General features: G+C 41.0%; 2 protein-coding genes across 12 annotated transcripts; one reads left to right on the top strand and one right to left on the bottom strand.

Moving 5' to 3' along the window:
• Nucleotides 1-12,703, bottom strand: CBX3 (chromobox 3). Of its 7 annotated transcripts, none has more exons than XM_034067991.1 (7): nt 11,639-11,751; nt 9,876-9,926; nt 9,306-9,374; nt 5,911-6,053; nt 3,643-3,808; nt 2,173-2,267; nt 1-644 (listed from the first exon to the last, which is right to left on the bottom strand). In XM_034067991.1, exons 2-7 carry the CDS (start codon nt 9,897-9,899, stop codon nt 518-520), a joined length of 624 nt encoding a protein of 207 aa, XP_033923882.1. In that variant the 5' UTR covers nt 9,900-9,926; nt 11,639-11,751; the 3' UTR covers nt 1-517. The 7 variants fall into 7 exon arrangements, with proteins under 7 accessions (XP_033923882.1, XP_033923859.1, XP_033923871.1 ...); XM_034067968.1 differs by lacking the exon at nt 9,306-9,374 and adding an exon at nt 7,944-8,069 and having other exon boundaries at nt 11,639-11,738; XM_034067980.1 differs by lacking the exon at nt 9,306-9,374.
• Nucleotides 11,794-25,960, top strand: HNRNPA2B1 (heterogeneous nuclear ribonucleoprotein A2/B1). Of its 5 annotated transcripts, XM_034067956.1 has the most exons (13): nt 11,794-12,052; nt 17,439-17,549; nt 18,477-18,623; nt 20,044-20,254; nt 20,569-20,670; nt 20,759-20,848; nt 21,245-21,307; nt 21,760-21,879; nt 22,145-22,267; nt 23,251-23,333; nt 23,485-24,410; nt 24,651-24,781; nt 25,614-25,960. In XM_034067956.1, exons 1-10 carry the CDS (start codon nt 12,023-12,025, stop codon nt 23,310-23,312), a joined length of 1,059 nt encoding a protein of 352 aa, XP_033923847.1. In that variant the 5' UTR covers nt 11,794-12,022; the 3' UTR covers nt 23,313-23,333; nt 23,485-24,410; nt 24,651-24,781; nt 25,614-25,960. The 5 variants fall into 5 exon arrangements, with proteins under 5 accessions (XP_033923847.1, XP_033923841.1, XP_030909391.1 ...); XM_034067950.1 differs by having other exon boundaries at nt 23,485-24,781; XM_005154145.3 differs by having other exon boundaries at nt 11,844-12,052; nt 20,759-20,839; nt 23,485-24,781.
• Nucleotides 25,961-26,690: the final 730 nt, after the last annotated feature.

Here is a 26,690-nt window from a genome sequence, read left to right on the forward strand (position 1 = left end):
TAAAGGAAGAATATAAAACTATTTTATTGACCACTGTTCACCAGTATTTACAATAAAGTAAACAATATACAGTCTGATAACATTCAAATTACTACAAAGTTAGTTTTCACCTGGTCTTCTTGAGACCAGGTGATGCCAAATACTAAAAAGAATGATTCTACAGTTTTAAAGGGCTAGGTTTGGGTAAAGGAGATACATGCACATCAATAGTATAGAAGACTACAAAAACATCTGTGAGTTTGTTTAAACATTCATTATGATTCTTTAATAACTATGGAAGTTTATGAATGTTTTATAAAAGCTTTTACCTAATATGGAGGAAGTAGTAGTATCAAATGCTCTCTTGTGATAAATGAAACAAGTCGCAGAAAGCTTTTATTTACTTGCAGTTGATGCAAAACATACTACTTCAAAAAATATCAAATTTGATTCTTGTTAGAATGTATGTTTCTCACATTGCTAATAAATCAAATTTCCGGGTTTAATATTCATATATATAAAAAAGCAATGCAACTAATTATTGTGCTTCATCTTCTGGGCATGAATGCCAAGTTAGTCGCTCTTCATAAAAAGCGATTACGATCTGAGGACACTTCACGTTAGCTTCTTTGGCCAGCACCAGATCTGCCTCATCAGAGTCTTTCCTGATGTAGAAGAGAGTGGGATTTAAGAAAATGCATAATCATAAGTCAGTAAATATAGTAGCTTTTGACAGGTCATAGGTTCTGAAAAGAATGTCAGTTTTCAGTATACCTTCAGTATACCAAGAATTTTCCATGCTAATGGTAAGGTTTCATAGCTGCATCCTCCTTCCCTTCCAGTATTTTTTTCTGTTTTAAAGGAAAACACTATTCAAAGTGAACCATTTATACAGCCACCAATTGCAGTATATAATGAAACAACAACTTTGATGATTTTTTCTTTTAAAGTATAATCACAACTTCATAGGAAGACTTTTGAAAATCACTAGCATCAGTCTTAAGATGGGGCACTTGCATTCAAATTCTATTTACTTTTTATGCAAGTCACTTCCTGTACTTCACACTGCTTTTCTTGATGCTGTCTTGGGATAATAACCTTTCCATTCTGACATGCTTCAGAGTCCATTTTGAAGTGTATGTTGCCTTCACAAGTCAGTTTTGTGCAAACATATTTATATCTATGTTTGTTGCCTACTATCAGTTATGAAAAACTAGTAAACTGCAACTGAACTAAATCCTTCTGTTTCATTTTGCTAATTATCACTGCAGAAATCCAAACTGTCCTAATCCGTATTTTGCATCACTTCTGAGTTTCACATATAATTTAGGGAGAATGTAAAAAGACAGAAAGGAGAATCTTCCAAAGCACTAATCTTCAGCAGTCCCAGCATATCACATGGCAAATAATTTCTCTAGAGATCACTCAGTTTGACTCCATTCAGAAAACTCTGCCTTTCTCAAAGGCCGTGGAAAGTTATTGTTGTTCTCATCCCACCACCATATGACATCTAACCCCCAGTAAATGTCAGTTCAACCTCTTGTATTCTCAACACTGGAAAAACAGTGCTGATTTTCTTCTACTTGTTTTACAAGGCATGAAGTCTTTCTGTCAACGTTGTAGCTAGTGAAGCTGGTCTTGACCTACCCTCCCAACACCACAAACTCCCCCCATCACTTTCCCCTATTTCTAGCCCATAACAATAACCCTCTTCTCCATACTGTTTATTCTTCATCTCATCCTCATCTTCTTTCACTAGCTGCTTCCAATTCCACTTAGTTGCATGCAGAAGAGCTGGCACTATGGCCAGTTGAATGGTTGGCTATGCAGCAGCTGGCTCCTGCTTAGTGGAATGTGTAAAGCTGGACTCTTCCCTGCCATTCACTCAGCAAAACCATTACCAAGATCCAGCTTTTCCACACAAATGCCGTTTTTTTTTCCGTATCTTATCAGGATTCACCTTTTAACTTTCTACTTCCATAAAACTATACCAACAGAAACTGAAGTTATTTTGGATTTTGAAGGGTGATTACATACTAACTGATTATAGGAAGCCTTGTTTTTCTAAGAATACAAGGACATTAAGCAGACCACCAGTTCCTCTGTCTTAATGCTGAAATTAAGTTGCCCAACTAGCCTAAGTGCAACTGCCTGCCCTCTCTTAATATGGAGAACTGTGGATCTAAGACTTACCATTTCATGAGGAACATAAGCTCTCCACTGCTATCTGTAGCCCCAATTATCCGCTCAGGATCAAGACCCCTTGCAAATCCTCTTGGTTTATCAACCTATCAAGTAAGTTAGAACATCAGTATCTCATTTAAGACAAAATTCTACTTGGGCATTAGTGCTAAATACACTCATTCTTTTACATATACCTGTGTGTATCAGAACCAAAAAAAAATATATATAGCCTTGCATAATTATAAAAGATGTAATTACATATTATTGTCTGAAGATTACATCTACTTTATTTTTTCATGACTGACCTTCAAGCCAAGTCATCCAGATGTAGGGTACTAATTAAGGACTTTATAGCAATGTATCTAGCATTTATTTCTGATAACTCAACAGATTAAACAATTGGTCTAAAACCATTATAGTACATAAAAAAACAAGCACAGCCTGTAAAAGCAACAAAGGGGGAAAAGAAGAAGTGCACTCCTGGAAGAGGGAAAAACACATCATTTTCAGCAAAACAACAGGCTTGTGATGGCTTAAGCCAACTGTGAAACTGCACCCTTGGGGAATATCTCAATTGTTCTTGGCTGACTGAGATCACATCAGTGGCAAGAAATATTACGACTATTTCCTGTATTAGTTCCTCTAGGTTCACAATATCCTTTTTGAGACAGTGACCACTGCTGTACCAGATAAAGCCACACAACTGACTTTATACAGAAACTAAAATACTCTTTGTATTATTAATAAACTATTCCTTCTGACGCCTTCAAACCTTTTTGACAGCAGTCACACATCCAACAGCTGTCTTCAGTAAACTACTGACACTGCCAACCAGTTTTGTTTCAAATTGCTAGTTTACAGAGAAAAACATGAGCTATTGAACACATTACTGTATTTGCATTCTTTTGTACTTATCAGCACTAAATTTGTCATGCTGCTTGTTCATTTAAAGTGTAGGAGAAACCAAGACCTTTAAGAAAAGGTAGGCTTTCTTCACTTACCCTATCTACTTCTTACCATGTCTGGTCCTAATCTAAGTAACTGCCTGATCTTCACATTTTGCCATCTTGCCACTCCCCTATTCAAAATCATATGGTAAATATGAAAGCAAAAACAGAACTTAATCTTTGTTACATTTATGAACCTTTTGCTCTAATACAAATGACCACTTACTACCATTAATTAATAACTTTTTAACCAGTCTTACTTTCAATTATTCAGGAAGCATCACGGGACAACACAAGAACTTTTAGTGATCATGTCAATCAATAATCTTTTACTCATCTTTTGGACAGTCTCATTAACCACCAAGAATGATTACTCTTTTCAAACCACAGTTCCAGATGTGAGATTTTTAGTTTTAAACCCATGTTTGGTCTCATTCTCAAAATGGTAATATGATTTCTGAGGGGTGGTGACGGAGGGATAGTGAAGCAACACAGGAAAAAATAAAAGCTTAGCACATGAACATATACTTACAGCATCACGCTTTTTCTTTGATTTACTATCATCAGACTCGCTATCTGACAAGGATTTTCTTTTGGCACCATCTGTTTTTTCTTTACCAGCTTTCTGAGAGTTCAGAAAAGCTTCGATTAGCTCTGGACAATCTAAGTTTTCTTCAGGTTCCCATGTGTTGTCAGCACTGAAACATATACACAGTTAATGTAAAACTATGGAAAGAAATAAACTAGCCAAATGGCTCACCTTAAGCAAGTTAATTCATTTTCTCTTTAATGTAAGGCAAGTTTTTTAAACCTAAGGATGCTTATTTTGCCATCTTTTGTAACCTTCATGTACTAAATCTGATGAAAGAAATTAGTATGCTCTGCTACTGTTGACAGATAAATTATTTTCTTAAACTGGAGATACAGAACAAGCAGGTCTCTTAGCTCCTATAATCCAGTGGGATCATAGGAGTTAAAACAAGCAATACCCACCCTATCAAAACTTACCTGTCCATTTAAACTGACTCCTTTCCCTGGTTCCTCTAAAGACTGTCCATGCAAACAAGCTAAATGATAAGAGCACTAAGACTTACGGAGAACAGAATGTACATAACACCACAAACAGGGTACGTATGTCTTCTGGGGAAGAACAACCCCATGTACCAGTACAGGTTGGGGGTTGACCTGCTGGAAAGTAGTGAAGGGGAAAGGGACCTGGGGGTCCTGGTGGACAGGAGGATGACCATGAGCCAGCAATGTGCCCTTGTGGCCAAGAAGGCAAATGGCATCCTAGGATGCATTAGAAAGGGTGTGGTTAGTAGATCAAGAGAGGTTCTCCTCCTGCTCTACTCTGCCTTGGTGAAGCCGCATCTGGAATATTGCGTCCAGTTCTGGGCCCCCCAGTTCAAGAACGACAGGGAGTTGCTTGAAAAGAGTCCAACGCAGAGGACGTGGAGGAGACTGAGGGGTGACCTCATCAATGTTTACAAATATGTAAAGGGTGGGTGTCAGGATGATGGAGCTAGGCTTTTTTCAGTGATATCCAGTGGTAGGACAAGGGACAATGGGTGTAAACTGGAGCATAGGAGGTTCCACATTAACATCAGGAAGAACTTCTTTACTGTAAGAGTGACAGAGCACTAGAACAGGTTGCCCAGGGGGGTTGTGGAGTCTCCTACATTGGATATAATCAAGGCCCGCCTGGACAAGTTCCTCTGTGATGTACTCTAGGTTACCCTGCTCTTGCAGGGGGGTTGGACTAGATGATCATTTGAGGTCCCTTCCAACCCTTGGGATTCTGTGATTCTGTCTAAGCTTCTATACATGAAGAATACATTAAAAAGCTCTCTCTGAGCACTGAGCTCCGCTGTACCTAGAACTATCTTCCTCCTTCAGTTGACTACAAGAGGGAAGAAAGTTTCCATGTCCAGAGCTGGGCAGTGCAAATGTTTCAGTGAGCACGCATTTTGTTAACTAAATTTTTGAGAAGTGCATGAATGTTCCCTACAATAACTAAGTGCCTCTTCAGAAGTCCTCATGAACAAATACTGCCACAGTGCTACTGCACAAGCAGGATGCCTACAAATTATTTCCAGTTACTAAACTGTATTTTTTAAGTAAGATCTTCAAATACTAAGCACATTGTGGTTTGCATTTCTGCTCTTACCACTACACAAACTTCAGGTGCTAGAAGGCAGGATATTGCAATGTGCTCACTCTGGGAGGTACACAACAATACTACCATTGCATGTAACTACTTATGTTCAAATGATAGGTGCCATCACCTTTTTTTCAGATAGCAAAGCAGCCTGCCAGAAAGTGTTATGGGAGGGATGGAGGAGGCACAACTATGTGCCTTCTTTAACAATCAATTTTTAAGTTCACTTAAAAAGGATTTCGTGTGCTTCTGTTAAGTCCTGTGAAAGCAACTCAAAAAGATACCTTTTGGGCATGCCTAATGAATGCAACTATGCCACAGGATTCCTTATGCAAATTCATCTAATTTGGAAGTAGTTCAGAAAAATTAATAATAAACTGTCTGCTTCAAATTCATCATTTCAGAACTGACTGCAGCCTAAATCCCTGCAAAGTTTCCTACTTGGAAGTAACGTTCATTCTACTACATATATAACAACTCTCAACCTAACTTGGCTGCCCACTTGTACATGCATTTACGGACATCCTTCGCTTGCTCTTTAAAATCTATCACCATTATCCAGTCCCCTCTTCGCACAGTTATTTCAAATAAATGATTAATATTTAGCATTCTATCAGAAAAAAATAACAGGTAATGCCTTACTCTGTAAATCCTTTCCACTTCAAGTAGTATTCCACCTTTCCATTTACAACACGTCTGTCCAGGACTTTTTCCACAACAAATTCCTCAGGCTCTGCCTCTTCAACTTTTTTACCTTTGCCATTCTGTTTCTTTCCCATTTTGTGCTACAAAAGAAATTCAGAATGACATTATTCTTTCTTTTGCTTTACACAGTTACTTCACTGGCCAAATCCAACTTTGCTCACTAAACAGCAAAGAATCATGTACTTATTCACACTAAAGCCAGAAGCTCAGACTCCTTTTACGTTAGTGCATGTGGTCAGGTAACCTGAGCAAGACATGTTAATATTTTGGGTTTTTTTCAGTTGCTTAATGAGATACCCAACACCAGTTTTATAAAGGTGAAATATTTTTGTCCATACACAGTGCCTCTACTCCCCTTATAAATTTCAGTATAAAAAATTCTCAGTGCTACATGCTCAAAAATGTATAAAGCTTCTAAAAGTTAACTCTATGCCTGTGAAAAGGCAGAGAGCAAGAAACAGCATAAGACAGAAGTAGTAAGGGAACTGTGGAAATGCATATAACAGGGAAAAAAAAAAAGGAAAAGCTGACTGGAGCAAAGTTTATGACGTATAACTACAAAAAGCAAAAAACTCAACAATAACCCATCACTGTTGAACAGGACGCATGCTAGGAGCATTCCATTACTGCAGTCCCTTCTCATTCTCAGCCACGCACCAATGCAACTTACATTCAAACAGATGTCACAAAGGTGCAAAAATTTAAGACACCTACACTTAAGTAAAGCACTGAACATGTAAATGAAATTCTGCTAACTTAAATGACTTTATAAGTGTTTTAAGTTTACATCTGATACTTCAAATAATATTCTTAAAGTTCTTAAAATAAATATTACATCCACATCATCCTCAAGGCATTCCCAGTTTAATAAGGCACAATTAAATAGTAATAGAAGGACACATTTAAGAATTTCCTTTTTTGCAATCTTAAAAAGTTTGGATAAAGCCTATCATGTTGTTGTAATCACATTTCTGGAGCACTAGCAGACCAAAAGCAATTTGCTTGCCATTTTGGACTGCACCTTATAAGGAAATTGTTAAAGTGGCAGCCATAAACTAATGGGAGCAGTATTAAGCTCCTAAAATGTGTACTTGTGCAGCACCCTAAATCAAAGTGGACAGAACTAATTCCTCACTGATGCACTTCCTATAGAACAGAAAACAGACAAGCAAAAAATAAATCACAGAGCACGTCTATTTGCATGGTGGCCTTCCTCTAATCCTCTCTAGAGTGAAAACAGGTTGGTTTGAGAATCCTGTGAAGCAATTTTGAAACTAAAGTTTCTACACTTTGTAGGAATTTGTCTTGATGTGGTGAAAGGTAAAAAAAAAATATGTACATTAGACAAAAATCTGTTCTTTTTATAAACTGAAGATTTAAGGCCAATTCTTTCTTTCCAAAGCCATGTCTTTGTGCCCTTATTTTTCATAACTGATTTCCGCCCCACTCCCCAGAACAGCTTTACTCTGGTTAGCAGAAATTGAAGGTGTAAACAACAAGAAGGAGGAAAAGTTTCAAATTTCTTTCAAATAGCAAGTTTCTGTATATGGTTATATCTCATGCAACATTTGTTTTGATCTGAAGCATAGAAGAGAGATTATCTAAAACAGAGCATGTATTTCCAATTAAGATTTTAACTGCCTGCATATCCCAGGTGTATTTTGACCACAGCATTCATGTCTGAAAAGTGTCAACTTAAGCACACTGGCTTTTTTTGCCTCCACAGGAAGAAGAATGTAAGACTGATATTGAAAAAAATTAAAACATGGAGATGTCCAACACTTCTATGAAGGCAGCTTTGTTCCAGAAACAGAAGTGTGAAAAAGAGAAAGAGGCAGAAATGAGGAAAACACATGAACAAAAAAAAAAAAAAAAGGAAAAAAAAAAAAAGAAAAAATAAGCAGAGAGAAAAATAAAGAAAAACCAAACAAGACAGACTCACTATACCATAGTAATAACATTATAATTACTGGTGATGAGGCAAGCAGGCTACAAGTGGGGAATATCTCCATCTGTGTTCTCCGTTGCACTAAAATTCTTTGATTCAATGGAAGATTGTTTTCTGGTACGCTTTTCGGCTTCACTAATTCTTGTCACTTAAAGATAAATGTTTTGGATTTCTGTATCAAAGCAACACTTTATTTTATTTTTTTTTCTTACTTTCTAAGATTTAAGTATCTAGAGAGTCTTCCACAGAAGAAAATGCATGTCATGGGGATCTGCATTTTTTTTCTTGAAGGCAGTAAGAAATAACAAAACTGAGAGCATGTTGCTTTTTGTTTTAAATATTTAAGAGATTCAATTAGCTCTTGTGTACATCAGCACTGCTTTCCGAACTCTTGAGCCTTTCCAACCTATTAAAGTAATACTTGATTGCAGAGCCTGCAGAAATACTGAACATTTGTTAAAAACCTGTACATTCTGAGATTATACAAGCTAATGTAAATCTCGCTGATAATGACTGAAGTGGCCAGTAGACCCCTGAAGCTTCCTTCTATAGCGTCACAAATAAACTGTAACTTGAGCATTTGACCACTGAATAGATCCTCTATAGCCCATTTCCTGTCCTGCATTTCAAAGTCACATATGAGGGTTGTAGGTGTGTGGCTAATCACTTTAAGGGGCACGATTAAAACATTGATGTGACACTGTGATGAAGGGTTTTAACACACAGAAAATTACAAAATAGGAATTACGGTTCCAGAGCTATGCTATCCCTTAATACATTTAGGTTTTGCATGCAAATACAAAATGAAGCAGAATTAGTTACAGTTCCCATGGGAACTATAACTGCCTTTCCTGACCTGTGCAGCAAAATTCTTCTGTAAACATCAAAAGATTAAAAATACTACTGCATTCACAGATTCTTTCCTTTCCCTGAGGCACCTCCTCCCCAGGCTGGCTAACTAATTCTCTTCCTTGAATTAGGGAAAACTGGGCAACCAATTACTAACAGGAAGTTCAGACACTGACCTTGGTGAAATCTTTTAGAATACTTTCTTATTGTGCATTATAAAGGAAGCGCTCCATTGCACTTTTAAGCCAGGAGCTAATACAAGTTTTTAATGTATCGCTACTTGGGTCAACCAGTAATCATTTCAGTAAATTTAAGTATAGGCCTTGTGAGAGCACTATGAATCAGTTGTTCTGCTATACAAATTCTGAATTGTACATGTATATTTCAGCTTACTTCCCCACCTCAACCTCAGATGCATCTCACACTATACTTTTTCAGTTCTGCCTCTCATAAAACGATATAATTATTAGTTGAATGGCAACCAGCAACCAACTGCCCTTAGAAGTCCGTATTTTAATGTCAAGCAAAGCTTTACAGGACTTGAGATCCATGAATGCATCATTAAAACGGTCCAGCAGGGGTTGACATCTGATAATCTCTGCTCCTATGAAATTCAAAGAAACTGTTATTTGTTAAAAATCATTTCAAAAGGCATCTTAACTATGCCACATCATTTCCCAATAATGTTATTTTTCATCTGTAGAGACTGCCTTTTTCAGGCAATTAATTTTCCCCAAGTACACTGGGAGAAATTAAATGAATACATGATTTGGATATTACTTTTTACATACATGATGAATTACATGGTGTGCTGAAAGGAATCTGAAAAAAAATAAATCCTTAGTGTTCTCTATTGTAGAACAGATGAAACAGTGCGGTCCTTTAATACTTTTTCCCAACAAGTCTCTTTAGAAATGGGAGATTTATTAAAGCCAAAAACAATGTCCTTTCTAGTAGCCTTACTTTCTGGATCTGAAATTTTGGTCAGAACAATGCTGGGGAGGGGAGATGTGGATGTATCTTTTAAATGGAGATGCCAAGTTATAAGTCTGAAGAAAAATATGTTGATTAAATCCTTACATACTTTAGGTGTGCATGAACTTACCAATGTAGTTTTATTGGAGGCCATTTTTATTGCAGACTTGCAGAGCTTTTACTAGAAAAATGCATGACAATTAAAAGGAAGTTTACATTACTCAAAGAAAGGCATCCCAATACAAGCATGGTCCTTGTTCCAACCCCCATGTAATCACTGCATATACAACGTTTCTAATAAAGATTGAATCCAGAACAAAAAGTAGGTTACCACTTCATCTGGCATAACCCAGTAATGCACCATTATGCTAGCCAGGATAAATGATATGACAAAGTGGTATATTCGGTGGAAAAAAGGGTTTTTTCCCCCAAGGCCTTCTAAGGCACAGTTTTGTTTCAAGGGAAAAGGGGGAGGACCATCAGGGATGCTTATTTCCTTAAACCCAAAGGAATAGGAGTTCAGATTCTAGCAGTTAATTGAGATATACCTAGGTATATACTAGGTATATTTCTGGTGGGGAGCAGCTACATATCTGTGGTGTTAATAAGTCATTCATTACTCTTACATAGTAGTAAATTCTTATGAAAAGTAAATATTTATCTTAATGCAACTGTAACGTTGCCTTCTGATTCTCAAGCTTGTAAGAATTAAGGTCCTAGAGCAATATTAACTCAGCTAAGCTGTACATACTACATATTTAACCTACAGAAATGATGTTGAACAGAATCCATCCCCTTTTCCATGTCATTTCTCATACTGGCCACCTCCTCAGACATGTACTGTCCCCGCCCCACTGCAAACTACAGAACTGTTACAATTCCCCATATGCCTGGGGGCAAGGCAGAAGAGAGTCCCGCAAGGCCAGGAAACCTCCCGGATTCAGCAATCCTCCCCCAGTTCTCCCCTGACACGGGAGGTGGATTTTGGCAGCCCCATAGGCGGTGGGGAACGTGAGGGGAGTGAAGGGCAGCAGGCAACGGCCCCAGTGTGGAGGGGCTTTGCCTTGTCCCCGTTTGAAGGCAGGAAAAAGGGGAAAAGAAACAACAATAGTAATAATAATAACACCTCCCCCCCTTCACCCTCCACCCCCCCCCCCCAAGATGCCACCCCCCATAGAATACAGGCAGCCTTGCGGAGGCCTGCCGGGAGAGGCCGCGCCTCTGGCGTGTGGCGGGCGCACGTGAGGCAGGCGGGGACGCGGCGGGCGCGCTAAAAGGGCTGCCCCGGGCGGCGCGGGGCCGACCCGCCGCCACACGGCGAAGGCCGGGGGAACGGGCCTGCCGCTCCCGCCCCGGGCAGCCGCGCCCCCGCCGCCAGGGCCCCTTTCCACACCGCCCCCCCCCCCACCCACCCCGCCACGTTTCCCCCGGGCCCGGCGCACGCCGCCACCTCCCGGAGCGAGGCCACCCGACCGCAGGGGCCGCCCCTCGGCGGTGGCGGGCTGGCTTTGTCTCCCGAGCGTGTCCGCCGCCGCCGCGCGGGTGCCACTGCCCCCGCCCCCCGGCGCAACCCTCCTTCCCCGCGGTAAAGCCCGCTAACCTCGGGGCCCTCCCTCCCTTCTCTCCGGTGCGGGCCGGCAATCGCCGTGCAACCGCCGGGGCCGTGGCCCCCCCGGCAGCACTGTTCCGCCCGTTACCCCCCGCCGCCAAGGAAGCGGCAGTGTACTAACGGGGTGGGGAGGGAGGCGGGAGGGCTGTTCCCGCATCGATCCGCTGCGGCCCGCAGGCGAGGCCTTGGGGCGCAGAAGGAAGGGAAGCGGGGGATGGTGAGAGAAGAGGGGGATAGGAGGCTGCTGTAGCGAGAGAAAGAGGGAGAGAGAGAAGGATACAGACTTCAATGGTGCCCAGCCGTTCAGGTCTGGCGTCTCCTCCTCGCTCTCGCCCTGCGCGCACTGAGCAGCGGCGGCAACAGCGACATCTGAGGGGGGTTGAGGCGGGGGGTGGGGGGAGGGAGGAAGGGAGGGAAGGAGTGAGTGAGGGAGGGGGTGGGGAGCGGCGGGGCGGCGGCGCGGCGCAGCGCAGGGCGGGCGCGGCGGGTGGCGGGGCTGGGCTGGCCGAGCACTGCGCGCCGGCGGCTGACGGGGCAGAGCGCACGACGCCGCCTACGCGCGAGCTGCAACCTCCTACCGTCGTCGCCGCCAGCACAGGAGGGGGGCCAAGACGTCTCTCCAACGGGGGGCTAGCGCAGGACCGCGTCAGGCGTCCAAAAGAAGGAAGATGCCTCGCGGCGACAGAGAAAGTGACTGGGTGAGGCGGCGGGCGGGGGGAACGGGCCCACGGCCACCGGTGACTGCAGCCGCCATGATGGCCGCCGCCATGAGGGCGCGTTGGGCCGGAGCGGGAGCCGCCCGCAGAGGAGCGAGGCCCTCGGTCAGGGCGGGAGGGTGGCCCCGGCGAGTTCTGGGAGCGGGGAGGGTGGGCAGAGAGCCCTAGGATGGGTTTGAAGCTCGTTGAGGCGTAGATAAGGGGGGTGTTTGGAGCTCGGCCATTTCCCGCGTTGCGGCGGGGAGGCCTAGTCGTTAGCGAGGGGCAGGGAAGTGGGTTCGGAAATCACTGCTGGGTGAAGGAGAACTTGGAAAGTCCTTCGCTAGTGGGGAAAGGGGTCGGCTGGTGAAGCATCGCTGCGGTTGCGGAGGATCCGTGGTGGCTTTCCCCGGGAGCTGAGGGGGGAGGGGGAGAAGAGGGGGCGGGAAGAAAGGAGTCGCTCCAGCGCCATTTCCCTGGTGCGCGGGGCGGCAGCACTCACCCTTTGTCGCGGGGCGTGCGGGGCCGCCGAAGAGAGGAAAGAGGGAGGGAGAGGAGGGGAGGGAGAAGGGCAGGAAGAACGGAGTGCCGAAGCGGGCGGCGCGCCCGGCGTCGGTGGTGCGGGTAGAGCGGAGCAGGCTGCGGCGAAGTCCGGCTGCCGGGCCCCCGCGGTGTGGCGGCGCTGGCGCCGAAATATGGGTAGTTATCACTTCCTCCTGTCTGGGCGGAGGGGGAAGGGGCCAGACCGGCAGCCACGGGGGGAAATCACAGGGGTGCGCTCAGCTCTGTGCCCGCCTGATCCCTGCCACCACCACAGGTGGCTAAGGGGAGGGCAACGGGGCGGGGGGGGGGCAATACGATGCCATCTTCTGCTAATTATAACCCCGCGCTTCGAGGTTTGAGCTTTCGGGGCCGTTCGGCAATTTCCGGAAAGAAAAAAAAAAAGCAAGCGACACGGTGCCAGTCACGGTTGGAGTCGCTTCGGCCCGTGTTGCGAGTCTCTTCCGCTGCCGGAAATTGCCGAACGGGCTGGGGAGCCGAGGACTCGCTGCGTCTGATTCTCCGGAAATTGCCGAGCAGGCTCCGACCGTTGCTCTGTCATCTTCGGCAAGTTCCGGAAATTGCCGAAGGGAGTCGAGTGAGCTTCCATTGCCGTTTCGGCTTTTTCCGGCGGCTGTCGAAACGGATAAGCTCGACGACGACGGCTCGTTCGGCTCATTTCGCCGACAGCCATTACTAGCGGAGTTGATGAGTTTTTATTACGTGATCAAAAGACGTAGGGGCGTTACACAGAACTGCTGCCCCTCTGGAGATATTTAAGCTCCAGATTCAAGCTTTTTAAATTTTTTTTTTAAACTCAAACCTCGGACGCAAGCCCTGGTTGGAGAAGGAGGGCGCTAGCACTACGTGGAGCTGAATTTCAAATTACGTAACAGGGCAGCCATTACTGACCGGTTGTACGGTACTCTCAAGCAGGAATACCTAAACCATGAAGAATGTGGTATGTAAAAAAGGGATAAATCCAGAGTTTGGCTTTAAGAAGGGTGGCACCCTTGGTTTTGAGTTAGGAATGATTTTTTTTCTGGGCCTGGGTGTTAAGACAGGGATAATCCTCAGCGCAAGGCGGACTGCAGGTCGGCGCGCCGCGGGTAGTGGGCTGGATGACTTTCCGCAGAGGTAGCGTTAGGAGGGGAGGAAGGTTCTGGAAGCGGAGGTTGGGGCTAGTACGCAGCCGAGAGAGGAGGCGATAGCCGCTGGGGGCGAGTTTTTAAACCGCTTAACGTAGCCGGTAGCCGATCAGCCGTTAAGGTGCCGCTGGAGGTGGGGGCGCAGCTCTATGGAGGTAAGTTAGTGCGCGATCTGGGGGTCGCCATTGCCCTGCGAGAAGCTGGCCTGCCGGGGTGGCGCTGCTAGTAATGGCGGTGGCGAGGGGGAGGGGTAAAATGGCGGCGCCGAGGTTCGCCAGTGCGTGAGGCTGTGAGGATGGCTCCGGTGCCGGGAAAGGTAGTAAGGTGAAACGGGCGTGCCAGGCAGCTGCGGTCGTGTCGTGTAGCGGGGACGAAAAGAGCCATTTTCCTGGTTTCATGTGTGTTAGATGCACGCTAGAAGCGGCTCGCAACGTTTGGTTGTCGTTAAGCTCGAGGTTCCCGGTGGCCTTTTTTTGTTTGCTTTGGAGTGGGTCGGTTTGTTTGCGGGTGGCTTTTTGTTTGTTTTTTTATCAATTGGGTTTGATCTTTCCAGAAGTTGTTAACTTTCCGCCACATCACTGTCCCTGGAGGAGGTGGCTGCTGCTGGGCGCCATTTTCCCCTCCTAGCTGCGGGGCCCTGTTCTCCTGGTCTCCGCCACATGGCGGAGCCGGCACGGTCACCGTTTCGCTCGTGATAACGATAGGCGGGGGAAGGGAGGGAACCAGGACGCTACATCGCAAGGCCCTGCAGAACGAATTGGGGCTGACGGAGCGCTTAGAGGGGAATCTGTTCGGGACTAGTAAACCCAGCTTTACTTTGGCAGGCCTCGCCATAGTAATTCAGGCGTCTCACTCGCTTGTCTTTAACCATTTTTGTTACTCGGTTTCTTAACTCTGCAGAAGTCTGTGGTCAGCTTGGAGTATTTGTGCGCACATTATTGCTATACGAGACACGTTTTCTTGCTCTTATGGTGATTTTCCAATAAAGGCTGCAGATTGTTCAGCCCTTTCAGGTGTTGCTTCAAGCCTCCGAAGGAAGGCCTGAAATAAGCACTAATGAAGACCCTACAGAGTTGGTAAAGTTTTCTTCTTGCATTCTGTTCTGCTAGAGTATACTATGAAAATCTTCAAAGACTTTTCTGCAGCTTTTATATGGTGGGCTTTGGGGAAGGGAAGAGAGGGATGTTTTTAGCAAATAAGGGTTTTCAACAGAATTCTAAGGAGGACTGAAGTTACAGTTTCTGTCGTACATTTTACAGCTTCAGCATAAGCATTAGGTGATCAGAGCTCTCTGGACCCTGGTCGGAGGTTAATGCTTAAATTAACCAAAGTTTCTTAAAACTGACATACTTAAGATGCATCGTCTCTCCACATCTGGAGACTGCGTGTATCAATAGAACAACGTGTTCATAGTATTTTCACGCAGTGGTTTTAGTTGAAGAACTGGTAGTGTGAATTTGGTTATTGCCGTGTCCTGATCTGCGGTGTCTAGATGTTGTTCTGTGTAGGACATATACTGCATAATACTTAATACATGGTCGGTTGCTGTTATTAATAATTTGTATGTCTATAAAGCGTTATTATCCTGTTTAATGTTTATAAGTAATGTGTGGTATGTGTTCTTTTAAAAACAAATGCAGTTGTTTCAGCCGGTAGATACCATTCTTTGCTTGAGTTTCATTTACATGTTTATAACTGTTTTCAAAGGTAAACCTAATGCTTAACTGGATAAATCCTACCTGCCTACTTACTTGCTTGTTTGCAAAATCTTTAAGAATATAAAAATGCATTTATTAGATCCACAGCAATTATATAGGGAAAAGTGTCTTTTGTAAGCCTATGTAGCAAGTAGTCCCTAACAATTTTCAAGCAACAGGTACAAAATAATTTAAAGGGAGGATTTTTTTTCCAGTATCATTGCTTAAAATTATTTTTCTGCTAGCCTACTCAAATTATAAATGGTAGTATAACTTGCAGCATGGGACTTCTTAGTCCAAGTCTGGCATGCAGTATCCTTTACTCCTTTTAAGAGATGAGGTGAAGGAAGCTTGACATAATATGGGTTTGCTGCTTTTAAAGTCTTATGTCTAATTTTGCCTGTATGTATGGGGTGGGGGATGGCAGTACTAGCTTATTCTGTGCTGCTTTACATCAAACAGCATATTTCAAGCATTTTTAAGAGACTTCTAAACTGATCTTTCTCAAATACACTATTCACTTCGGGTGGAAAAAAAGTGTTTTTTTTTCTAACAGTTGGCTTATGTGTCACACTGCAGCATTTCGAGCTGGTAATAGCGTGATGTGTTTTGAGCAAAACCTTATTCAAAGTTAGGTACAGTAATTATCTTTGTGTTACATGCATCTAGAATGAGGCCTGCCCTGCACAACTTCAGAAAACATGCACAGATTGGGTTCATACTTTTTGAAGCATTTGTGTACTTAACTATTCCAGATCTCATGGTTTGTCATTGGTTGTCCAGTCCTCTCTTACCTTTATCTTAACGTTCAGGTAATGTTGTGTTTGTTAGTTACAGCTAACTATGCAGTGTATGGGTTGTTTGAAAAACAACCACCACCCTAAGGAAGACATGAAACAGGCAGGTTTTCTTGACTTTTAAAACTAGTTAACAGTATAAAGCTGAAGTAGTCATTGTATTACCATTATCTTGTCCTTAGCAGGACAATTCTTTCGAACAACATTCTGAAATCTTAGATTTTGTGTAAGGGAACACTTTTTAGTGCACCGTTTTTAATTACTGCTATTTGACATGTGAAATTGGAAAACGCATGTAATGTGTAGAGAACTACAGTTACGATGCCTCCTTAGTACAAAAAGTTAGTATTAATAGTATTTTGAATTGGTAGAGGATAGAAGGTTGTCCTTCCTGCTTTGATATAACACCACATACAGAGTAGTAAGTGCAATACCTTATTACTTGTCTTGGTTTTTTTAATGACATACTTGTCATCACAGCCAAAGTTTCTGCTGAACAAATGCAGGGATAATAATTCTGAAAGGTGGTACAACAAAGTTTTACTAAAGGCATCAATTTATATTACTGGACATATATGCAGGTATGGATTACATCCCTAATTTTAAAGGGAATCTGCTTAGTTTTTATACTGGTGCTGTTGAGGGTGTATAGGTTTACCTTTAACTCCAGTGGTACAAGATCCCAGGTTAATTTTACAGATGCTCCAGCTTTCATTGATTTTAAAAATTGAGATGTTCTGTTTCAGAACACCTTATTTTTAATGCCCTGGGTAAGCAGCATGGATGGTATTTGTGCGCAACAACTTGAGCCAGAATGTTGGGGTTTTTATGGATACCATCTGGAATGGAATTGAACAGTATGAATGAATGTATTATCTGTAATGAGAACTTTTTGTTTTTCTTTTTTTCAAAAAGCATCCCCTAAAGATCCTTGATAGGAATATTCTGGAAGTCTTCTATTATTTCTCCTTATTCTGATATTTCAAGGGAGAGATGGAAAGAATACATGACTAAAATCTGTATGGTAATAAGTGGACCCCTGTAATTGAATAATTGCTTAATTTTTTGAATAACGGTAGAACACTTAAAAGAGCCATTCCTGGTTTTGAAAAATGGCGTGCTGACAGTTTTTGACACAATGTGTCTTAATTATGCTGATGCAGAGGGCCTATTGTAAATTACATTAATGTAATCTTCTTTTTCGTAGAGGGAAAAGGAGCAGTTCCGCAAACTGTTCATTGGCGGCTTAAGCTTTGAAACAACGGAGGAAAGCTTGAGGAGTTACTACGAGCAATGGGGAAAGCTTACAGACTGCGTGGTAAGTTTCGCATACTAGTGCACAAAGCTTATACGGAATGTTAAGAAATTGTAGAAGTGGGGATTTGTTTTCCTGGGTAGCTTAATGAAAATATGGAATATGGAATTTCTTACGTGTACAGTAGATTGATTTGTAAAGAACCCAGTCTGTTGAAGCTGTGCTCAGGCTTTCCTTTGTGAACTCTAGGATGATTTCACAATCTGTTCCCTGATAAATCTGTTAGATTATCTCTAACCACTGACTTCAGCAGTTTAACATTAACTTTTGGGTATCACTGGTTGAAGTGCGTTAGGAAGTGCTTACACAGAACTATTACATCTGTGTGATTGGTAACCTTTGGCATAAAGCTTATACTGTAAACAGCCTCAGCAGAGCTGGAAAAGGTTGTCTTTCTGTATGATGTTTTCATAGAATCATTTAGGTTGGAAAAAAAAACCTTTAAGATCCTTAGTCCAACTGTTAACACTACCAAGTCCACACTTAACCATGTCCCTAAGGACCATATCTGTCTTTTAAATACCTTTAGAGACTGTGACTCTTCCAGAAGTTCCTCCACTGTATTTGTTTTGGGGACAGTAAATACATCGTAAGGTTTGTGGTCTTCAGAAATCTTAAATTGTGCTTTGATATTTTATTTTATTTTGTGAAAACAAATACAAATGAATGTGACTTGATAGAGGAGTATTTTGGAGTTACAGGTAGTCATGGCGGACAGCAGTGGTTTGAATTTCAGTTATGACAAGCAGTGCCATTCATGTACGTTCAGCATTGTGTCATTCAGCAAAGCCTGCTGCTTTATTATAATCTTCTTTAAAATCAAATAGAGGAACATGTAAATTAAGTTTACATATTTTCTCTAAATTTTGTTAGTCTTTAAGCTTAACATGAGACAGGTAGAAATTGTTTAAATGTGTTGATTGATTTTAGGTAATGAGGGATCCTGCAAGCAAAAGATCAAGAGGGTTTGGTTTTGTAACATTCTCCTCCATGGCTGAAGTTGATGCAGCCATGGCTGCAAGACCTCACACAATTGATGGAAGGGTGGTTGAGCCTAAGAGAGCTGTGGCTAGAGAGGTAAGTGTGGCTTTAAAAGCAGACAGTTTTCATGCTTAGAAAAAGGAATATCTGTTTCAGTGGGACAGTTACGCTTTGTTCGTGTTTGAAATAGCCTGGGTTTAAATTCTCTAGTTAAAAGGCATAGTTGGGGTACTAATTCCCACATTTTTGGTCTGTTAAATGAGGCTATTACATAAATGTTTATTATTACAATGAATTACGAAGTTATTCTGGTTGTAGAATTGTGTATGCAAGGGATGCAACTGGGGTCTCAAAGTGTATTGTTAGTGAAAAAATGTTGAATGTTTGCAATTATGCAAATTCCAAACTAACTCTTCTCTGAAATGCTTACTGTTATTAAATCTCAAATTAATAAACTTCTGTTAATCACTTCTGACTCTATTACAACATTTTGGGTATTTCTAAAAGGTATGTAACCCAAAGTAGCTAAAAGTAGAGTGTGTAGTAGGGAAGGTTCTTTCTTCAGTGGTGGTGTACAGAATTGCCGTAGGACTATTCTGTTTTTAGCCACAGGCATATTGATTTTTAAAACTTCAGGGTACAAATTAGGTGTGTGCATAGGAATGCTGTGAACCTGTAAACTTTTCAGCCAGGTTACTGTGGCACAGAGGTATTTGAGTAAGTGTAGATTCTACGTTACTTCTGCTTACCATGTTGTGGGAGCTCTGAGAGTTTTTACTAGTTCAGGGTTGTACGCCAGTGTTCCAATACATTTGGACCGATGGATTGGAATTGAATAAGCTGTCCAAGAGGTCAAGGGAAATGGAAATAGCAACCACTGGTAGCCAGTGTTGTAGCTTTACTAGTTTTCTTTCTATTCCCTGCAGAATTCAGGGTTGGTTAGCATTTGGAAGCGGGTAATTAAAGCAGTATACATGCATATTGTTCATACACACAAAGCTGTTACTAAGCTGTAGGAAAAAGACATACTTAACTAATGCAGCAGCTTGGATATCATGCTCAAATGGTAAAAGTACTATATGAGTGTGAGGAATTGCTTCATGTTTTGAATAAAGGTTAAAATGCACACATGTGGGTTCACTGAGGTTGAAGGACCTTTGCTGTGGATACCAGTAGAATGTGGGTTTCACTGCTGCTGGGTGAAGGATGGAGGAAGCTGACACATCTTTATATGTTTAAAGGCTTTTTATTGACTTTCATGTATTTTATAGCACTTTCCAGTGCATTTAAGGCTTTGACATAAAGGTGTGGGTGGGAAAACCTTGAAATCTCCCCATGTTACTTCCTCCTCAGAAGGCTTCCCAAGCAGGGTTCCAGGGATACACATTGTAAGGGGGCTGCCTCAGTGCTGGGAGAAAAAAAATCTAAGTTTATCAGTATTCATTCCTGGAATCCTGGCAAAATAGTGATTTGTGAAATTGTTTTTCTTTATGGTAATGTAAAACAATTCTAACAGGAATCTGGAAAACCTGGTGCTCATGTTACTGTGAAAAAACTGTTCGTTGGTGGTATTAAAGAGGACACTGAAGAGCACCACCTTCGTGACTACTTCGAGGAATACGGAAAAATTGACACTATTGAAATCATTACTGACAGACAGTCTGGTAAAAAGAGAGGGTTTGGATTTGTTACATTTGATGACCATGATCCAGTTGATAAAATTGTGTGTAAGTAAGCTTCATTTCACTCATTCATTTGATAGTATTAATCCTTGCAGTCATGATAATGGTTTAAGCTACACTTAAACTAAATTAGTAAGTACTGGCTTCTTTGCTTAAAAAGTGGTATGGGGTTTTGTTTGCCTTTTTTTTCTTCCCTTCCCCCCCCCCCCCCCTTTGTTGGTTTGGGGGGTTTTGTTTTTAATTGCCTGAAATATGTATGGATTAATTTGAAAATAGCTTAATTTTTGGAAGCCTGATACTGTTGTTTGTTGCCAGATCAGTACTTAAATGCTGATAGTATCTATTTGATGTATTTACAGTGCAGAAGTATCACACCATCAATGGCCATAACGCAGAAGTAAGGAAAGCTCTCTCTAGACAGGAAATGCAAGAAGTTCAAAATTCTAGGAGTGGGAGAGGAGGTATGTACAAGTAGTGGTTAATGGTTTGTGGTTGATATTTATGTTCACTTTCCATGATCTCACTGCTTACAAATTTTAAAACTTACAGGGAACTTCGGTTTTAGTGATGCACGTGGAGGTGGTGGCAACTTTGGTCCAGGGCCTGGCAGCAATTTCAGAGGGGGAGCCGGTAAGACAGGCATGTTTGTAGCACCTTTTTTTTTTTTTTCCTTATTTATACTGTCATTTCATTCTGGATAATTTTCTAAGCTGCTGTGGTTTAGTTTAAATGTAGCTGTTGAGGAAGCTTTGAGAAAAATTACTTCATCTCTGCAATTTTGTGCAGCACTTGCCTGACCTTTACAGTTAAAGGGCCATGTCCAAAATTAAAACTTAGGCACCTTACGAATGCAGGAGAATGGAAGCTGTAAAGCAGTAATTGGGTGTGTTATTTAACATCCATTCTTCTGAATTCAAGTCTGTGTACATGTGCTTGATAATCTCTGAGGTTTTGTCCTTAAGGTCATAGGGGTTTGAGAATTCAGTTAGCTTGCTACAGCTGATTTTAAATACTTCCTTTTTTTTTCCCCAACAGATGGATATGGAAGTGGCCGTGGATTTGGTGATGGGTATAATGGATATGGTGGAGGACCTGGAGGTTAGTTTACAGTGGTGGTGGTGGGTTTCCTATCAGAAATATTTTTACATTCACTTAACATTTGTATAAATTGTATATTAATTGACAAAGCCATTTTGTTGGCTTTCAAGAAGCACACCCAGCTGTTGGCTCATGGTAAGCTTTTATATGGCAAATTACATGGTTATTTCTTGGACAACTGTACCCTTTTCTTTAGAATAATAGTGTTTCATAAATTTCCTGGAAAAGTCAGGCTTTTAACTAAGCCTTTTAATGAAGCTTTTAGGCAATCAACTGGTGGTTTTTTGTTGCAATTCAGTTAAGATTTGGTATGTGCCTTTAAGTGTTCATAGAAACTTCTTTACAGAATTCCTACTCTTTCTAAACATCTAAACAGAAATATCCTCTGTTTCTGTATAATTTGGTGCCCTTCTATACTGAAAAGTTTATTTTAAAGGATTATATTGTCATAGGTGGCAACTTTGGTGGCAGTCCTGGTTATGGAGGAGGAAGAGGAGGATATGGTGGAGGAGGACCTGGATATGGCAACCAGGGTGGGGGCTATGGAGGTGGTTATGACAACTATGGAGGAGGTACTGGCCTGAAATGACCTAACATCTTGGTTGTAAATTAGTGCAATTCATTTGAGGTGGGTGGTGGGTGAGTAGGGGGTGTAAATGCTTCAGGAAACTCTTGTTTTCTGAATAGTATGAAATTGTGAAAAAGCAGTTCATTGCACATACTAGTGATGTGTGATTTTTTTTTTCTTACTTAAAATGCTAATGATGAGATAACTTTGAGTGCTACATGTGTTTTAGCTCACCTAGATTTTTCTACACTATTGTCTTGATAATGCAGGCAATTATGGAAGTGGAAACTATAATGATTTTGGAAACTACAACCAACAACCTGCAAACTATGGTCCAATGAAAAGTGGAAGTTTTGGTGGAAGCAGGAACATGGGGGGACCATATGGTGGAGGTATTGTATCTGTCCTGACCTGTCTTGGAACCGGAGTGGGTGGGCTTTTTAGTCTTTTTGGGGAAAGTGAAAGGGAAGATTCAAGGGGGTAACTTTTGAACTAAAAGAGGGTAGAAGAAAGAAATTCTTTACAGTGAGGGTGGTGAGACACTTAAAAGAGGCTACCCAGACAAGTCGGTGCCCCATCCCTGGAGGTGTTTAAAGGCAGGTTGACTGCATTGAGCAGCCTGGTGTAGTGGAAGGTGTCCCTGCCCATGGTGGGCAGGAGTTGGAACTAGATAGTCTTTAAGGTACCTTCCAACCCAAACCATTCTAGGACTCTTTAAGATTGATATGTAGAAAGAAGGTAGTTTCTAAAAGAGATGGAGTACAGTACTCATTGTCGCAAGTTGGCTACAATTTCTTGACACTGTGACAAGCTTGTCTTGGGAAAAATTATTACTACTATTTTTTTTAAAGATAGATTACAAGATACTAGCTTTTTCCAGAATTCAGTGAAATGTTTTGCAGTTTGCAGTCTGTAAAGGTTTTAGCCAAGTTTCATGTTCTTTGCTGTCAGTTCACAGTACTTGTAGAAAGCCTAGTTAATGTCTCCTAAACTTTCTGGGACTTTTCCTCCCCCCGCCAACATCACTTCTAACACCTTCTACTTTTGGTGTCTAAATATTATTTAATATGGCACAAAGCTTGTGAAACAGAAACTGAAACACAAAGCCTATTTTTGTAAGGTGTTAGCATGTGAATAATGCCAGCCCTCACAGTCTCAAGACACTGCATCAAATGACATGTGGCACTGCTGAATCTTTAAAGAGTTTGGGATGTAGTTTTTGTGGCAGGTACTGGAGGCTATTTAGAGAAAGACAGCAAAACTTGAAAACTGTTGCTGTATGTGCTGTCTCTGGGAAATAAAGTGATGTTAATCTTCATGCAGAATCAAAAGCATTCCTGATGTGACTCTGTTTCTTGTTTTTCTGCAATTGCAGGAAACTATGGTCCCGGGGGCAGTGGAGGAAGTGGTGGATATGGAGGGAGGAGCCGTTACTGAGTTTCTGCAAGCATGCCATGGGTAAGTATGTTTCTAAGTATTAAAATTGCAGTGATTCTTGAGAGTAGCTACAGGAGTTAAAAGCTTTTTAGGATATTATCTTTCCTTTAAAAAATGGTTAGATGAATAATTTCATAACCTATTTTTTTACTCTTTACTTCTGTTGAAACAGGCTTCACTGTATAAATAGGAGAGGATGAGAGCCCAGAGGTAACAGAACAGCTTCAGGTTATCGAAATAACATTGTTAAGGAAACACTTATCTCAGTCATGCATAAATATGCAGTGATATGGCAGAAGACACCAGAGCAGATGCAGAGAGCCATTTTGTGAATGGATTTGGATTATTTAATAACATTACCTTACTGTGGAGGAAGGATTGTAAAAATGCCTTTGAGACAGTTTCTTAGCTTTTTAATTGTTGTTTCTTTCTAGTGGTCTTTGTAAGTGTAGAAGCATTCCTTTGATAATGTTAAATTTGTAAGTTTCAGGTGACATGTGAAACCTTTTTTAAGATTTTTCTCAAAGTTTTGAAAAGCTATTAGCCAGGATCATGGTGTAATAAGACATAACGTTTTCCTTTTAAAATTTAAGTGCGTGTGTAGAGTTAAGAAGCTGTTGTACATTTATGATTTAATAAAATAATTCTAAAGGAAATATTGTGTAATTTTAGATTTTTTTTTTAATATTGTAAAATAAGGCAAGGAGTGGGTAGTATAAGGTCCCACAAATAATATAAAGCTATTGTTGTACATGTAAAATTAAATGTTGGTCAGAAAAAAAAGTATGTTGTCTGTAAATGATCAGGTTTAAAGTATCTAGATAACTTAAGGGATATCTCTGCAAGGAGAAACACCTTTTTAGATCTTTTAGATGCTGCTTCTTCCATGGCAAGGAAAGGAAATATCCCCAGCGAGGTACTCTTCCAGGGACACAGGTCTAGTACAAGAGAACTCTTGAAAACGTCACTAAGTTCAGCCAGTCTTAAAAAGCTGTGCTGTATTTCTACAAAGCTTTAACTGCAGTAGTTTATAAGGATGCCAACGAAGGCTGAGGGTGTAGAGCAAAATAGTTCTAAGCTTCAGTTAAACTTCTTTAGGTAAGATCTTATTTACTTTTCTTTTCTTAATGTTCCAAAACTGAGAAACTAATATTGTATTACAGTATATTCTGTCAGTATAGTGATTATTGTTATGTAGTTTAACATAGCAATGAATTGAGTTAACAATTACCAATTGAAAAGAAATTTGTGAATCCTGTTTTCTTGTATTAAATTTTTTACAAACAAATTTTTGTTAATTTCAGCTACTTAACATATTTTTTTCCTACTGGAATCTAGCTATGATATGAACCCTGGACAAGCATAGACTGCTGCCACTGTACACTGCTACAGTTGAACAAATGAGACCTGCAAGTGTCCATTAGTAAAGCTTTGCAAGGGTTCCATCCCTGGTGTTGATAGTTAAAATGGTAGGTCACAAGTTAATTAAATCATACAACTTTATTTTTGCATCCTGCAACGTTTTATTTTTTCTTGGGAGTCTATGCATTATGGTGCTTGCCAGGTAATGCGGTGATGGTAGTTCTGCTGTTGAAAATGAACTGTGTTGTTATGTCTCTTTGTCTACTGAAATCTATTTTGTATAACACGTTTCATCCTGAAGGTTCCCAAGTAGCTGTAGACTGTTTACGTGTAAGGAAAAAAATTGCACCACAGAATACATCTGCCTCTATGAAGGAATGTGTCGTCCATTCTTTTAACAACTGCATAAGCAGTTCTTTAGGAGGGGAAGTGAAAACTTCAAATGAAACTGCAGGTGGTATTTCATAAGTGTATAATTGTGTAAATTGGGAATTGGCTAGAATGTTGAGGTTTCCACCATTTTTTATAGTTCTTGCAGCTAATAAACCTTAGTGCCAAATTCAGTCAGCCTTAATCTCACTGCATTGAGTGTCTGCACCTCAAATTAATGAAAATTCATCAATAACAAGTTACTCGGAGTAAGGGTGGCATACTCGACTATGTTTGGGTTTTACATAAAAATCAATAAAACCCACTCCAAAAGGCAATCGAAAAGATGCCCTTTTTTCCAAGTTCCATTGCCTTTAAAAGGCTTTCTACTGAAGAACATGGACTCAGGTAATAAAAAAAGTCCTGTTCCTTTGTGTTAGACACACCAGTGAACTGCTTATACTTTGAAAAAGCAAACAAAAAAAAAAAAGGCTGAAGTTTCCCTACTGGTAATTTGGTTTAGACATATGTGATAAACATCTTCAGATACACTTTTTTTTTCTTTGGCAGGAAGGTGCCATGCTGCAGGTAACTAATGAAGAAGTGGTCAACCACAGAAACGCTTCAAGAAATAAGAAATTCTGTACCATCAGAAAATAGTTGTTTTTGCTGCCTTCATTAAAAAATCTAGAGGTTAAATGAGTACTGATAAAAGATCACAATTAGTACAGCTCCCTGTGATGCTGCTTTTTTTAAATTATAGTCATAATGTCTTGTAAACCTTTCAAATAAAATTCAGATTTGGTAGGAGAAACAAATCACTAATGTTAAAACAGCAAACGTTCTGTGAGTAGAAAGTTTAACTACATATTTTTATAACTTTCATAGCTTTAAAATAAAGTATTTTTATACCAAAATAGTTCTAGTGTAATGCTTAATAATACCTAGTGTTTGTCTAACATTAAATAATGTTTATGTGCAGCTTTTAGACCCTTTCATGATTTGAAATATTCTGTTTTGAGATAGAGTTAAAACAAAATCAGCTTGGCAAGTGTATTCACAGAACTTGTATCACTGATCATAGCCATCTGTTCTCTGTTGAGAGAAACAGTGCTACAAATTAAAACATTACCTTTTTGCTCATGGACACAACTGCTTTAAAATAGCTTTTGGCTGTGTTTTCTATCACTTTATAAAAATATTTTCTTCTTTCCTGCTAATGAAACTAGCAAGACAGTTTGTCAGAATGTGATAGGAGAATAATAGCTTTATCATTTTCACCTGTAAAGAGGTTTTAGTATCAAAAAACTGAATGGAATGTAGAGTTCCTGCTGTACAAAAACTATTACTGAGAGCTGCAACCTAGAGGGGGGGGGCACAAACAAAAAATTACCACCCACCCCACCCCCCCGCCAAAGAATAACCCCAACAAAAAAAGACATCCCAAAAAAACACCAAGCCAAACTTCCAAGTGTGAGCTTGGGGAAAGCTTCAGCTGGGAATGTATTTGAGGGAAGGTATCTTCAGTCTGTGCTATTTTAACCTGTTAATATACACGGTTTATTGTAAATCTGAAATCTTAGGTGGTTAACTTCAGCAGAATCATAACATCTTTAACCTTATTTTATAGAATTCAAAATACTGTTT

Source organism: Melopsittacus undulatus, chromosome 1, assembly GCF_012275295.1.
Source record: "Melopsittacus undulatus isolate bMelUnd1 chromosome 1, bMelUnd1.mat.Z, whole genome shotgun sequence".
Classification (NCBI taxonomy): domain Eukaryota; kingdom Metazoa; phylum Chordata; class Aves; order Psittaciformes; family Psittaculidae; genus Melopsittacus; species Melopsittacus undulatus.

What these genes read in the sequence shown, in the direction of transcription:
- HNRNPA2B1 (XM_031053531.2), top strand. Translation starts at nt 12,023, where the DNA reads ATGCCTCGCGGCGACAGAGAAAGTGACTGG. An exon ending in GCGACAGAGAAAGTGACTGG is followed by an intron (nt 12,053 to 17,438) that starts GTGAGGCGGCGG and finishes TCTTTTTCGTAG; the next exon opens with AGGGAAAAGGAGCAGTTCCG. An exon ending in ATATGGTGGAGGACCTGGAG is followed by an intron (nt 21,308 to 21,759) that starts GTTAGTTTACAG and finishes ATATTGTCATAG; the next exon opens with GTGGCAACTTTGGTGGCAGT.
- CBX3 (XM_034067991.1), bottom strand. Translation starts at nt 9,899, where the DNA reads ATGGCCTCCAATAAAACTACATTG. An exon ending in AAGTGGAAAGGATTTACAGA is followed by an intron (nt 3,809 to 5,910) that starts GTAAGGCATTAC and finishes TATATGTTTCAG; the next exon opens with TGCTGACAACACATGGGAAC. An exon ending in CAAAGAAAAAGCGTGATGCT is followed by an intron (nt 2,268 to 3,642) that starts GTAAGTATATGT and finishes CTTACTTGATAG; the next exon opens with GTTGATAAACCAAGAGGATT.